This window comes from Protomyctophum parallelum (genome assembly GCF_964188405.1).
Source record: "Protomyctophum parallelum genome assembly, chromosome: 15".
Taxonomy (NCBI): domain Eukaryota; kingdom Metazoa; phylum Chordata; class Actinopteri; order Myctophiformes; family Myctophidae; genus Protomyctophum; species Protomyctophum parallelum.
Window position 1 is genome coordinate 19,769,081 of NC_139710.1, and position 14,061 is coordinate 19,783,141.

The 14,061-nt window shown below is 39.9% G+C and overlaps 3 protein-coding genes across 3 annotated transcripts; 2 read left to right on the forward strand and 1 right to left on the reverse strand.

Moving 5' to 3' along the window:
- Positions 1-1,759: 1,759 nt before the first annotated feature.
- ufd1l (ubiquitin recognition factor in ER associated degradation 1) lies at positions 1,760-7,804 on the forward strand. The gene is made up of 12 exons (XM_083783237.1): positions 1,760-1,884; positions 2,102-2,234; positions 2,441-2,473; positions 2,570-2,691; positions 3,590-3,720; positions 3,910-3,982; positions 4,081-4,149; positions 4,284-4,355; positions 4,469-4,519; positions 4,719-4,807; positions 6,576-6,660; positions 6,752-7,804. The coding sequence occupies exons 1-12, from the start codon at positions 1,882-1,884 to the stop codon at positions 6,821-6,823; spliced, it is 933 nt and encodes a 310-aa protein (XP_083639363.1). The 5' UTR covers positions 1,760-1,881; the 3' UTR covers positions 6,824-7,804.
- A 394-nt stretch (positions 7,805-8,198) lies between these two features.
- On the forward strand, positions 8,199-11,595 carry cUnh22orf39 (chromosome Un C22orf39 homolog). The gene is made up of 3 exons (XM_083783300.1): positions 8,199-8,244; positions 8,860-9,027; positions 9,214-11,595. The coding sequence occupies exons 1-3, from the start codon at positions 8,215-8,217 to the stop codon at positions 9,343-9,345; spliced, it is 330 nt and encodes a 109-aa protein (XP_083639426.1). The 5' UTR covers positions 8,199-8,214; the 3' UTR covers positions 9,346-11,595.
- Positions 11,596-11,725: 130 nt separating this feature from the next.
- Positions 11,726-13,915, reverse strand: mrpl40 (mitochondrial ribosomal protein L40). Its single transcript, XM_083783299.1, has 5 exons — positions 13,710-13,915; positions 13,447-13,530; positions 13,155-13,310; positions 12,970-13,051; positions 11,726-12,750 (listed from the first exon to the last, which is right to left on the reverse strand). Exons 1-5 carry the CDS (start codon positions 13,769-13,771, stop codon positions 12,523-12,525), a joined length of 612 nt encoding a protein of 203 aa, XP_083639425.1. The 5' UTR covers positions 13,772-13,915; the 3' UTR covers positions 11,726-12,522.
- Positions 13,916-14,061: the final 146 nt, after the last annotated feature.

Consider the following 14,061-nt stretch of genomic DNA (forward strand, 5'->3'; position numbering starts at 1 on the left):
GACTCGGAGCTCTACGGCTGGTCTAGTTGAACCAATGAAAAGTAGTAAAAAGTAAAAAGATGTTACGTTTTGGAGTTAGATGGTTTCTTCCCGATAGCAGATATAGATGTAATAGATGACTTTAGTAGCAAGATGTCTAGAAGAGGATCGCTGTGTGTGTGTGTGTGTGTGTGTGTGTGTGTGTGTTCTCTTCATTGTTTTTCAGTAATTTCCCCCCAAAATGGGGTGTGATATTCAATATGCTGCTCTGATGTTCCTTACCTGTGATGTATAGCAAACATACGTCACTGCTGGTTGGTGTGTAGGCTATAAGGCAAGGTGTGCTGCCCTAGGTTGTTAGTAGTACGTAAGAGAGTAGAGAGTACAAATTAGGAAACACCAGCAGTGACAGCGGAGGCTACAAAGTGAATTATATTCCAGTAAAAGATAGGCATACAATGTCCTTGAGACCACGGACAGTGGATTTCGATGAAACATGGAGCAAGCTACAGACGACAATCAAGGCAGTTCTGATGCTTGATAATGTGGACAGAGTTGCATGGAATGACAGCATCCATGACATTTACGACTTGTGTGATGCATACCCAGAGAAGTTATACACACAGACAAAGGGGTTTCTGAAGCATCATGTCCAGCAGTTGTCCATGAATGTTGTGGAATCAAATGAGAACACTTTACAGACGTACCTAAGGTACTGGGAAATTTATAGCAAGGCAGTTGACAATATAGACAGTTTATTCAGTTATATCAACAATCTGCACGAAGATCTTCTGCAATCAAAGAATCGTGAGGTGGCATTAGACAATATGGATGAAGTTGAGAACATGAGTGTGCCACACGAGGCCCGGCCAATCCGACTCAATGGAAACAAAAATAAAGAAATTCATTAATTCTACTCCTTTGTCAAGTGGTCACGAGCATGAGTGATACCCTCGTCCTCAACAAGATCAAAACATAAACTCTGGAGAGTGGTAGACCTGGGAATCAGCTTCCATAGCTATGTATTGCAAGTAGCCTGGCCCTTCACACATAGCGGCTCCTCCACCTTTGCCTTCCTTCAAGAACTAATAGAGAATGTACATGTTAATGTTCTATAATCAGAACCTCATCAATAGAAAGTTGACCTGGCCCAAGCCACGCCCTATGTGGCCATGGTGACAACATACCAAACGGTGGCCTACAAAGAGCTGCAAGACAGCACATAGATGAATGAGTAGGAGCTCCACAAGACTATTATCTCAAACTGTTAGACACCAAGATGCTCAATTTGTATTCTATGTCTGGGCTATGGCTACATGTTGGACTGCATAGCACTGGATCTAATTGGTGTAGTCTTATTGCACAGCCACCTAACTTGATCAAAAGTTTTTTTTTTTTTAATGATCCTTCAGACAGGAGAGACAGGAGGAGAGAGCTTAAAGAAAGACACTTGACTTTTGGCAAGCTTGAGGAGTACAGGGAGAAGACAGAAGAGGGAGATGCTGAATGAGTGGGAGAACATTCTACACAATCTACCCGATGGGCGTGGTTTTTATGTTATTATTCTGTGAGGTTAAATTTAGGGTTATGGGTTATGCATAGAGTTTGTGAGGTTAGGGCATGGTTTTTGCGAGGTTATGGTTAAATTATAGGGACGGGGTTGCGTTATTAATTATGGATGCCACCCTTTTACAGTCTATGATGCCGCCACAGTTCCAGGCAAACCCCGCCCCCGCTGCTCCAAAGCACAGTCCTCTATGTCGTAACTTCCTGCAGTCAGCCCCAATGAGCCGATGCACTTCCGGGACGAAGCGGAAGACAACAACACTAGAATTTTCTGTTTGGAGAAACTGTCCAAGCTTTGAGTATCTGTATCGAAAACATTAACTTCACTGTGTGAATATGGTGAGTAAACACGCAAAGACATTTAGGTGACAGTTAATGACAAATTGTTGTCATGACAGTTATTGCAGAGCGTACCTGAACAGTACAGTTTGTCGACTAGCTATAGTCAACAAAGATGCCCCGTCATGACAATGCAGGCTAAACAAGACGTTCATGGTTCTGTCATAGGTACATGAGCGGTTTTGCTCATGCGGCCAGTTCTGTTTTTTGTTCACAGTTTTCCTTCAACATGTTCGACCACCCGATCCCACGGGCTTTCCAGAACCGCTTTTCCACCCAGTACCGCTGCTTCTCTGTGTCCATGCTGGCAGGTCCAAACGATCGCTCCGATGTGGAGAAAGGAGGAAAAAGTAATTGACTGAATTAATATACTGTATAAAACCAAATGGAACCATAGTAGGCCATAATCATTTGGTTAAATTTGTACACTCTCGGACTTACAAATGATGGATGAGAAGGATATACTGTGTAAACAGAACCTTCAATTATGAAATTGTATACATATATAATCATTGTTCTAGCCAGAGTCGGAATTATTTGTTTTTTTGTTTTGCAGTTATAATGCCACCCTCTGCTCTTGATCAGCTCAGTAAGTACATTTTATTTAACCACCCTCCTGCAGTACCATACTTGATGCAAAAGTCATATCGGTGTCTCACCGTTCTACTCTTCCTTTGCCCTACAGGCAGACTTAACATCACATATCCAATGTTGTTCAAATTAACCAACAAGAACTCAGACCGATTGACACACTGTGGTGTTCTGGAGTTTGTTGCAGACGAGGGGATCTGCTACTTACCACACTGGGTAAGAAATAAAACAGCTTAGAGTAGGTGTGGGTGAAATTAATACAAGAATACTCACCCCGTTTCTGTTTTCCTCCCAGAATTTTCACCAGTGAGGGGTGGGAGAGGCTGAACAGCAGACGGCTGGATTTTGAATTTCTCTAACTATAAACTTTCATGACAGCAGACAGCCTAAGTACAAATATAATTTATGAAAAGCTACTACAGTGAAGTCTGTTCACAGAAGTTGTTGTAGGCTATGTGGGGATTATCTGACAAGGTATCATTTGAGGGGGCAAAACCTTACATATACTAAATAATACAAAATTGTTTATAGGGTCAATATAAGTAATATAATATAGCCTTTCCACAGGAGTATCTTTTTATATTCTTCCAAAAAGAATACAAACAGCCAATAGCATATTACAAAGTTATCCCCCTCACTGGGGAAAATTCCGGGAGGAAAAACGGGCACGCACCGGGGTGAGTCTTCTTGTTACCGGTGAAATGGGCCACTTTGCTGAACTGATTCACTATTTCACTGAAGCAATCACAATACTTGCACATTATGTGAGCAGATAATAAACATCAAGGTGTTTGTGTGCCCTTTGTCCATTGATATGTCAGGCTGTAGCTCGTGTGAGCTCATATTGTTAAAATATGATGGCGGTTCTGAACGAGTTTAAATTATTTTCTTTCTTATTCTTCCTTGCACGTGGTCGACCACGTGCGGGCGCAATAATTATAGTATTCCATCTGAAAAAGTGAAAAACCTAGGCTGCAGGTCTACAGCACTGTGTTGTTGACCTGTATTTTGAACTGGTATATCAACAATTTTGTTTATAGTGGGATTTACAGACGGGTACGGTTACTTGTTAAATAGCATGCAATAAACACGTAGTTAATGTTTTTCCTTGCAGATGATGCAGAATCTCCTGCTGGAGGAAGGTGGTCTGGTCCAGGTAGAAAGTGTTAACCTCATGGTGGCCACTTACTCCAAATTCCAGCCACAGAGCCCAGACTTCCTGGACATTACAAACCCAAAAGCAGTGTATGAAATATTCAAGATCACCTTATTCATTTTTTCTACCTTATTACCCTTTCAGACAATTATGTTAGTAACTTCAGCAGGATTAAAAAGTTACCGTTAACTTACTGTAAATATAACTATCATCGGTTTGTTTCTTTATCAATCAATCCTCTCTTATAAGCAGGGTTTAACTTGTGTTATTTTTTCCAGGTTGGAAAACGCGCTGCGAAACTTTGCCTGCCTGACAACAGGCGATGTCGTCGCAATCAACTACAACGAAAAGGTCATTTTAAAATCTGTTTGTTGTATTCTACTTATAGTCCAGGTCCAATGTTTAATTCTACCGTAGCCTGTTCAGTTAAGCAGAACTACTTGTTTCAGATCTATGAACTGCGGGTAATGGAGACCAAGCCAGATAAGGCTGTATCCATCATTGAGTGTGACATGAATGTAAGATTCACCATACACTGCTCATTACTAAATGCAACACTACAAACAAATGCTGAATTCATAGGTGATTATTTTACTTTGTCTATAGCTTTACATTACTTTGTCTCAAAGTCTTGAGTCTTATTGTTTTTCAGGTGGACTTTGATGCTCCACTGGGTTATAAAGAACCTGAATTTAGACGGCCCCAGCACCATGAGGAACCCACAGTAAGGACAAAATGGATTATTTGTCTAGGAAACAGTTGCATTAAAAGTACCTGAACCTGAATTAGAAGAGCTTTGCTGTGGACCTTCATAAAGAACATTCATTCTTTTGACAGGAGGAAGAAGGAGATCCCAGCAGTTATGCAGACATGGATATTGGATTCAGAGTGAGTATATCTTTTTGTACTAATGTATTTTAGCAATGTTTTCTTTTCTGCTGTTCCTGAAAAGCACAGATTTACATGAAAGAACAGTGTTGGTCAGACGCACCTGGTTTCATCTGTATACATTGCAAAAATGTGTGTTTTTAATTATGAGCAGAATTAGCTGATGTTAGTGATAATTAATTACTTTTCTTTCCCTCAGGCTTTCACTGGCAATGGTAATCGGTTGGATGGCAAATTGAAGGGCATTGAGCCCAGCCCTGCACCTATTGACCCAAGTGATATTAAAAGGTTAGCATGCATTTCAACTGTACATTTTTGTTTTGTTATTTATTTATTTCAGCATGTTAATTCAGCAAGTGCAAAACATAGCGGTATGGGAGTAAAGGAACTAAATTGCTGGGACTAGTAACATATCTCAGCTGTCGGGCAGAAACCACCTATGTCCAAAATATTAAAGGTGATAGAGACAAGTTTCCAGTGTTTGTACACAGAAGTGAGTGAGTGTTTCCAAACAAATGCACATATAGCTCCACCCCCCTCCCCCCCTCATTCTATTGGCTGAGCCAGGTCACTTCAGGCTATGGGATTGTTGTTGCTGCTGGGAGGGACGCTATGGATATTGTGCTCGTATGGCTAAATATGACATTAAAAAATTATACATTTCTATCGATATCATAGTTACAACAATGACATTGAGTTGACATGTTTTTTTAAGGGTAACTGTAGCATAATCGCAATATCACACCGAGTCCCGCAAATGAGGAAGTAGGAAGTAGAGGAGACTCACTGGCTCTCAATTCAATTATTTTATTTGTAATCGTGCATATAAAACATATTGCCCCTCAAATGCTCCAGCCACTACAGCATCGTTCATGTGAACTTCTCTGTCCACGGTTATTGCAATGAAAAAATCGCTATGATGATCCGTGACGGCTAGCCTGTCCCCGTTGGCGAGCACGGGTTGAATGCACGCTTCAAGCCGGCCGGCAGGCAGTCGCCGCGGTAGTGGCTGGTGAAATACTATTACTCACTTCCACAGTCCACTTCCACCATTTCAACAAATAAGCACATACAACCCACTCCACATGAACGAGAACGATATTGATGTAGGCCTAACCAGGAGATTTTATTGGGGTCCGAGTCGTTCTGTGACTTACTCACCACCGCTCAACGTTATTTCAGCTCCGGTGGTCAGCTCACCACCGGAGCGGTGGTCACCTCACCACCGAAAATCCAGACTATGAATAGGCCTTAAGGATCATCCGAGTTCTAAGGGGTGCTTGCTGCTGGTGTTGTTCAGTTTCACACCACCCAACCATGCACTATACATAGCGATTCTCATCATTTCAATAGGCTTACATATTAAATCATAAACATACTATTTCACATGAACAATGTTAGTGAAATTAAGATATGGGGATAATATTATACATTGAAATCGCATTGCGTTTTCATTATAATACTACTGGGTTGAACACGCCCTCACTGCCTCGCGCTGCAATTGGCTAAAAGTTTAAATCCCCTCCGACGTCCCGAGTAGTAAACTGTAGTGGATATAAACAGCGCATTCAGCCACAGGGGGGGCAAAGGGGGAGTGTGCTGTTGCAGGAGAACACCTCAGCATCATAATATAGGGAAAGATAGAGGTGGAAAAGGCCAAACAAATACATTTATATATATTTTAGATTTTGGCTGAAAACTTGTCTATCACCTTTAAATTTTCAGGAAATGAAAAAGAGGGAAAAAATCACACTTGTCCACAGACTTGGCTGCCACATGACATTAGAAAGTCCACAGACAGAATTTCCGAAAGCCAAATGTTGGCCTCATCAAACTTGGTATCTTGACTTTATACATTGTCAATGTGAAAAATGGAGATAGCTGGTTTCTGTCCATCAGCGACGATATCCTAGCATCTATTTTGGACTTTGCATCTTAGATATTATCTCAGCATATTACCCGCAGTTCTCTCTTTGTGTACTACACATCTGTTAACATTGAGTCATTACACATGTAATCTCTGCTCTAAATCGGCTTACTAACTTCTTCAACACAGAGGAATTCCTAACTATGAATACAAAGTGGGCCGGATCACCTTCATCAGAAACTCTAGGCCCCTGCCCAAGAAACTTCTAGATGATGTAAGTACTGAAATGAATAATGGAACAACAATTCTATTTAGCATTCTGTATGCAGGATATGTCTACATTTCTATTTCCTTGTTACTTTCAGGATGACGCTGACAGATTCATTGCCTTCTCTGGTGAAGGACAGTCACTACGTAAAAAGGGTAGAAAACCTTGAAGAATGAATCAGCAGAAGAGACTGGTTTACACAAGCTCGCTATATCTGTCCTACATCCACTGTATCAAAAATAAACTAGGACCACTTTTCAACCTACCTTTTAATATAATTGGTCCTCACTAATGTTCATGATAAAATGGCAAATTCTTTCCTACTCAGTCTGTCTCTCATAGGAGGGCTGTGGGCAGTTCAGAAACCCAGTGACATCATCGATGGGGAATCCAAGCTAATAGAAACTGCAGGCTTTCTATTCCTGAAAAGTTGCAATGCAATAATGGAAGCCATCGTTCTCACAATAATACAAATCTAAATATATATATTTTTTAAATCTAGTTTAAAAAATAAAATCTGCCTAACGATGATGTCACTGGTGGATGGGTTTCTGAACTGCCTACAGTATTATTTTGAGTGAGAAGGACCGATTATATGAAGATACATTGAAAAGTGGTGAAGGTGTCCTTGAAAGAGCTGGGATTATATTTTTCTGTCCCTTGGATGTTGCGGTTTTGCGATCCTGCTGGGATTATATTATACACTTAATTCTTCAAACATGTATAAAGTACTGGGAAAGAATGCAAAGTGCAGCCAGCAAGCATTGATTTATAATTGACCAGAATAAATCTACCACCACCACAAATCTGTTAACCTTGGATCTTTTTGCAGCTGAATTTGAATTAATTTTACAGTTTTGCACCTCAAACAAATTGTGATTAGTTTTTCTTATTCTCTAAAGGGTAAATACCGTACCGGTATATTTTGTTAATTTGCGAATGCCTTTTATTGATAATTATCCTAAATTAATCCTAATGCCCTTTCCACTTGAGTAATGATAGCCCTGTTCTTTTGTTTTCTAAGTGATGGAAATCCCCCCCCCCCTTTTTTTTTAGATTCAGGGCCTGATTGTTCTCCCAAATCGGGAATATTGTTACATTACCTTTGCTTGGTTTATTTATAGATTAAATAAAATGTTTTGATTTTAAATACTTGTGTGGTCCTCTTTCTTTCACTGATGTATGAGACTGTGTGTGTGTGCGTGCTGTTTGCTATGGTTACCCAATGTGTATTTTCAATGAATGTGGATGGAGATGTATCAAAGTACCCGTCATGACTTAAATCCACCGCCATATTTGGGTATATTCAGCTGACATTAGTCAAGTCAAGTGACATCATGAAACATGAGTGTCAGCAGCACATCTTAAAACCAGTAGGCTACAACCGTATCGGGTGTCGTTCCTTCCATCCCATCACAGATTATCTCAAAGTGCCTCTGCACTCCACATTCTTGCCAGCAGCTGCCAGAATAATATCCATGGGAATCGATGGGAAATTGGAATGTCACGTAGCCTTCACACGTCTCTACGTTACGTGACTACGTCATCCATACGGCAGCAATGGAGGGGAGCGAAAGAGCAATCTGGAGGGCAAGTATTACATTAAAATATAAAACTGCAATGTGACATTGGACAGTTCATCTCTACCAGACTTGAGCCAAGTGTTTGCTAATTTTGAATAGAGTTGCAAAGAAGAGAACTTGTGTAAACAGCAGCTTGATGTCAAATTGTCAATCATGTCTAGCTAACTATGCTAATTGGCTAATGTAACTTGACAGCCCAAGAATACAAGAACAGTGGCCAAAACTAAACCCAGCCTGATTTTGATCTGGGAATCAAATCAATCAACCATATCTTAGTAATTGCAATGTGAAAGTTAATCGGATGTAGCACCGATTGTCTGAATGAATGTTTAAAATAGAAACACTACAATAAACATATAGGTTTTTAAATTTGTATTTAATAAATTAAAGGCTTCAATCCTGTTGCAGTTGGCTCACCTGTCTTTTTGAGTGTTGCAACCACTCCTATAGACAGCTATGTGTGTGGCTGTGTCCCTGGGTCTGTGTCTGAGCACAAAGTCATAGCGTTTGTTCACCAATTGTCACTGTTGCACAGTTTAACACACAGGCCATGGAGGAGGGTTTGTATTTCTCTCTCTACTGTTCTCGACATACATTTAATTATGTCTCTTGTTGTCTTCAGCCACCCCGTGCCTGTGATGATTACTGGAGTGAGTTCAGTCATTGTAAAAGCCTGTTGAACCGTTTCCACCACTATTATGCGTATGGTACATTACCATACTGTCAACAGTGGAAAGAAGACTACATAAATTGCAGAGAATGGGAGAAACACAGAAGCACAGAGGCCAAGGTACAGTCAATAGATACAGATGTCTGCTAAAACATAAATCATTATTATAAATGAACAGTTTATTCTCTTCAATACCAAGTAGGTTTTAAAAGGAGAGATATTTTATTTTGTTGGCCAGCTCTTTAGAGTGTGTTCTAAAAAAGCATTTTGTAATTTACAAGATATTTTTTGTTTGTTTCTGTGCAGGAGGCATTACTGAAGAGTGAAAGACATAGGGTGGAAGAGCAGAGAAAGATTTCCCCCATTTGGGAATTGAGACAAGAGCCTCCCAGAGACTGGCATATGCCCCTAAACCAAGAAAAGTCTCAGGACTCCTGAATACTCCATTGGCACTTTTCCAGTAAATGCTCAGTTCGACTCAACTCTGCTACCTGGTACTTTTTGGGGATCTCTGTTGGGGTTCCACGCAAACCTAGAGGCAATACCAAAAGGTGATGGTGCAGACATTGATGGTCAGACAGAATCAGCATTAGCATCAGGACTACTGACTCCCCCATACTGCATGGAAGCTCCTGAATACTGTTCATCTTTAAACAAGCTGTAAACTTACGGGTCCATATGGTTACATGTAACCACACCCAGTTCTAGGGATCCATGGACCTAATGCATACAAACTGAGGGTCCTTGAAATGAAAAAGTTTGAGAATCACTGGATATTGAGAATCTGCATAGCCTATTTCTAACCTAAAATATAAGAAATCAGAAATCCTTTTTGGTGCACTGTAATAGGTGAAAAAGAGATGATTTAGAAACAAGTTGTTATTGTTCTCCAGGGTTGGACGTTGCTGTGATGATGACCAGCTAAGTAGATAGACATTTCTTGAGCCATGTGGGGAAAATCATGGATACCAATTGCAGTTATATCTAAAGTGAGTGAGTGAAAAGCATCTCCATAGTGGCCAGGACAAAGTGACTAACAATCAACATTTCACATTTTGTCTACACATGGATATAACAGATCTTTGAGTGAGCCCTATATGCTGTATGCACTGTGGTGATCAAATCATGATTCCAATTTAAGGTTGCCAGTGGGATTATGCTTACAGTATGTACAATACATCTTCATGGTATATTCAGTAGAAGTCTTTGCAGATGAGATGTGCAGCAATTTTATTTAATCCAATTTATGTAACAGCTTTTTCCCCCTTCTTTTATTAATCCTGAATACAAACTTTAAAAGCAGGTATGTAGGCAAAAAGCATGCCAGAACCCTGAAGGTCATCAGTGACTGAAACATTACTTCTTATAAACCTATTATAAACAGCTTCTCCTGTACTGTGCAGTTCGGCAGTATTCCTTTTTTTGATTTTCAGCTGTTAGTGTAATTTTTTGTCATACACAAACATAAATTCCCATTGACAATGAAAGGAGAATTGACGTCATGTGTCTGAGCAAATCGGTATTAAATAGACATGATGATGTACAATGATAAGAACGCCCCTCACTTCACACAGCTGATTGTTGCTCAGATTGTCATGATGAACGTGGTGTCGTGGTGTTAAGTTTCTTGCTCACAAGACATGTAGACATTGTTCAATAAGACTGAGTATTTTCTTGTGTTGTAGGAGTTATATTCACAAATGCACAAATGCATAATGAATTTATCAGGTGTAGGATGGTCTGTTTTTCCATTCCACACCAGAAACATGTTTGGCAATCTCCGGTCAACATATCAAGAAATGAGTACAATCAGGTGACAAATGAAAATCCTGAATAAATAAGTGGAATTGGCTTAGAGGGAAAGAGTCACTGTAAATCAATACAAAGTTATTTTGAGTGATCACCACGTTCATTCTATGATGCACTTCAGAGCACTTCTGTCCTGAAGGGAAGGCTATTCCATGATGACAATCCACAGGGTACCAAGTGTCACTGAATGGTCTGAGTATGAAATAGTATGTGTAAAGCATTAGTCACCAGATCTCAACCCAGTTAAACGTCTTATGGAAATTTTGGACCTACGTGTTAGACATATGCATTATCAAAATATGAAATGGAATAAATACATGTTGAATGGTGTTCTAATTGAGTCCCAGATACTAATCTAAACCAAGAAGCATTGAACCATTACTGGTAGCCCAACACCGTGCCAATACTGCCTTTGCTTAACATTTTCACCCATCTGTAGATTCATGCACATATTCAAGTATAAGTACACAATGTAAACAATCTTGATAATACATGAAGCAAAACATACAAGACCAGGTGTCCTTTGTCATTTTGACACTAGTAATTGTTACAATTGGAGGGATAGCAAAATGACTGTTGTGTGAATGTCAATGACCTGACCTCATTTTCTGTGGCGCTGACTTGGTTTAACTTCCTGTTGTGAAAGATCACATACAAGTTTCCCTGAGCACTTGCCACCTTTTATGACATAAAATTAGGTGATGTCACAATTTTGCTGTGAAGTGAGAAAACAGATAATTCAATTCGCAATATTCAAAAGTGCAACCATAATCCAGCTAAATAATGAAGACATAACCCAGAAAAGTGACATTTCAATGTGACATGTCAAGAAGTCGATGGATTATACTCTACCGCACCAAAACGGCATCTGATTCTGAATCACAAGGATGATGTCAATGGTGGTGTGATGTTACATCTGTTAATGGAAATATAAAAGATTAATAGTTTGAAGCTATTCTTCCTCTACCGTATTGTCTAAACATCAAGTAAATGGAAGCACAGAAGCAGATTGACTCATAAAATAAGCTGCCTTTTATTGTTGCATGAAATGTTACATTTAAGAAAAACTTAATAAAAACAAATGATTTTATACAGCTGTATGAATGTGGAAAAACAACTTGTCATTCAGCATTTCAGTGAGTCACACATTGGATGCAAATCTGTGAGTGTGACAAGACGAGTAACATTGAGCTTCATACTTTCAGCTAGAGGGGAAAAAAGTTGGCCTATAGTACAGAGACCACTATGGCAGTATGGCCATCAAAGTATATAGGATTCATTGAAGTGTATAATCCCCGTTCTCGTTGCAGGGTTCCATCACATTTTTTCCAATGAATTTCCAAAACGTTTTCAGAATATTTAACCCAATTTCCAGACCTATATAACAATCATTCAGCACAATAATGAGTCTCTAATTACTCCTATGTGCAATGCCCAAAGACAAGCAGTGTAGCAAAAATAAAGCATAGAGAATAGAATTCCATTCCAATCTTCGTGGCAACTTAGTTTTGCTATACCACCTGTCCTAGGGCATAGGATCACGCTGCAGCACATGAGCTTGTAATGTAAAAAACAAAGTCACGTCCGGTACACATTAGGCTGCAATCACGCAGCCCTTTCTGCAAAGACTGTATATTTTGTGTAATGTTATACATGTTTTGGAAAATGTTTATTAATTAAATTATGGCCAAAAACAATGCATATCCAACTATTTTTCCAGAATCTTTCCAGGATTGGAAAATGTTTACTTTTTTTAAATTTGTTCCTCAAAATATTTCCAGGAATGTCATGACCATGGGAGCCCTGTCATTGAGTGTAGACTCTTGTAATGTCATTGTATTTGCCATCAGGTGCTTCGTGCTTGGTCTTTGGTGCCGTGTAGCTGGGTCCCTCATGACTAAATGGAAAAAGAAGGGGGTCAGGCTTCAGAGCTTCCTGGTACAGCTCATCAGACTCGAGCTTCAGTTCATCCAGAGCCTCCCTCTGAGCTTCCAGAGCAAGCTCAACAGCATCCATTTCAGTCATGTGCTGCATCTGCAAGGCATAGAGACAGACAGGCACATTGAATGTCATCTAGAAACAGTACTGAATGGAAATCAATTCGATGATTGTCTACAACAGTGGTTCTCGAAGTGTGGTCTAGGGACCACCAGGGGTCCTAGAGGGGGTTCCAAGGGGTCTCCAGTTAAATGAAAAGGTTTGAGAATCACTTGTCTAACAAAGATAGAGCTACAATGTACAAAGTCAGCATACCTGTTTGTAACGCGACCACTCCTTAAGTAGCAAAGCTCGTCGCTCGGCCTCCTCAAAGGAGAGCAGGGGTGTAGAGCGTACCCTTTGGGATAGATACAAAATACAACCAAAAATATGAGATTTGTATGCCAAATAAATTATGAAATGTGTTTTGCATGACAAAAATAACAGAAAGGGAACTTCACCTCGTTTCATCCTGGCATTTGATCGTAATGATGAAGTCTTCTATGGGGATAAGCTCAGGTGGAACTCTCTCCATTTTCTTCAGCTTCTTTTTCAACCTATCTCTTATCAACAATCCTCTTTTGGGATCTGTTTTCTTCTTTTTGCGCGGCTCTCCCCTGATGATGGAGAAAGCATTTTTATTTGAAAGGCAAGCACATCATGCATTCGCCATGGAAAGAGAAAACATTTTCTAACGTATTATTTGACTACAGCTCAGCTCAGCTCACTCACTATCCAGAACACAGAACACACCATAGTGGAGCAGATGTCTTCAGTGTCAGAACCGATGCGAACCAAGGACTTTGTATCACATGGGAGGTTTCTCCTTTTAGAAACCTGTAAAATACAGATCGGTGCATGGTGGTTTGGGAGAATATGTTTAAGAAGGGTTATTTTGCATTTAGCTCTGGCCACACAAAATAATACAGTAATTCATAACTTCAGTAGCATTGGGTTCTGCTTGGAGGGCTATGAGTTGCCCAATGTCCATGTTGCTATAAACTTGCTATACGTACCTTGAGGGAGCGCTATGTCGGGATAATATCCTGCATAGAGCGTGTGATAAAGAAAACGACATGGTTTCCTATTTACCGCACTGGAACACTACAAATTGTAAATTATTACTATATAATAATGATGGGTCTCTGATGCGGGGGAAGTCACATCATGTCCCCTGTCTCCTTTGACACTTGACACTTCACTTGCGCTGCGACCGAGGATATAGGTGGCTTGGCGCGTCAATATGACGTCATCCACACATTTCGTGTAGCTACTTTCGACTATTTAATAAAAAAAGACTTGTAATAAATATTAACCACTTTTACCTTTAACCTAGATTTAGTTGTGTAGCTTATTTCCTTCATAGAA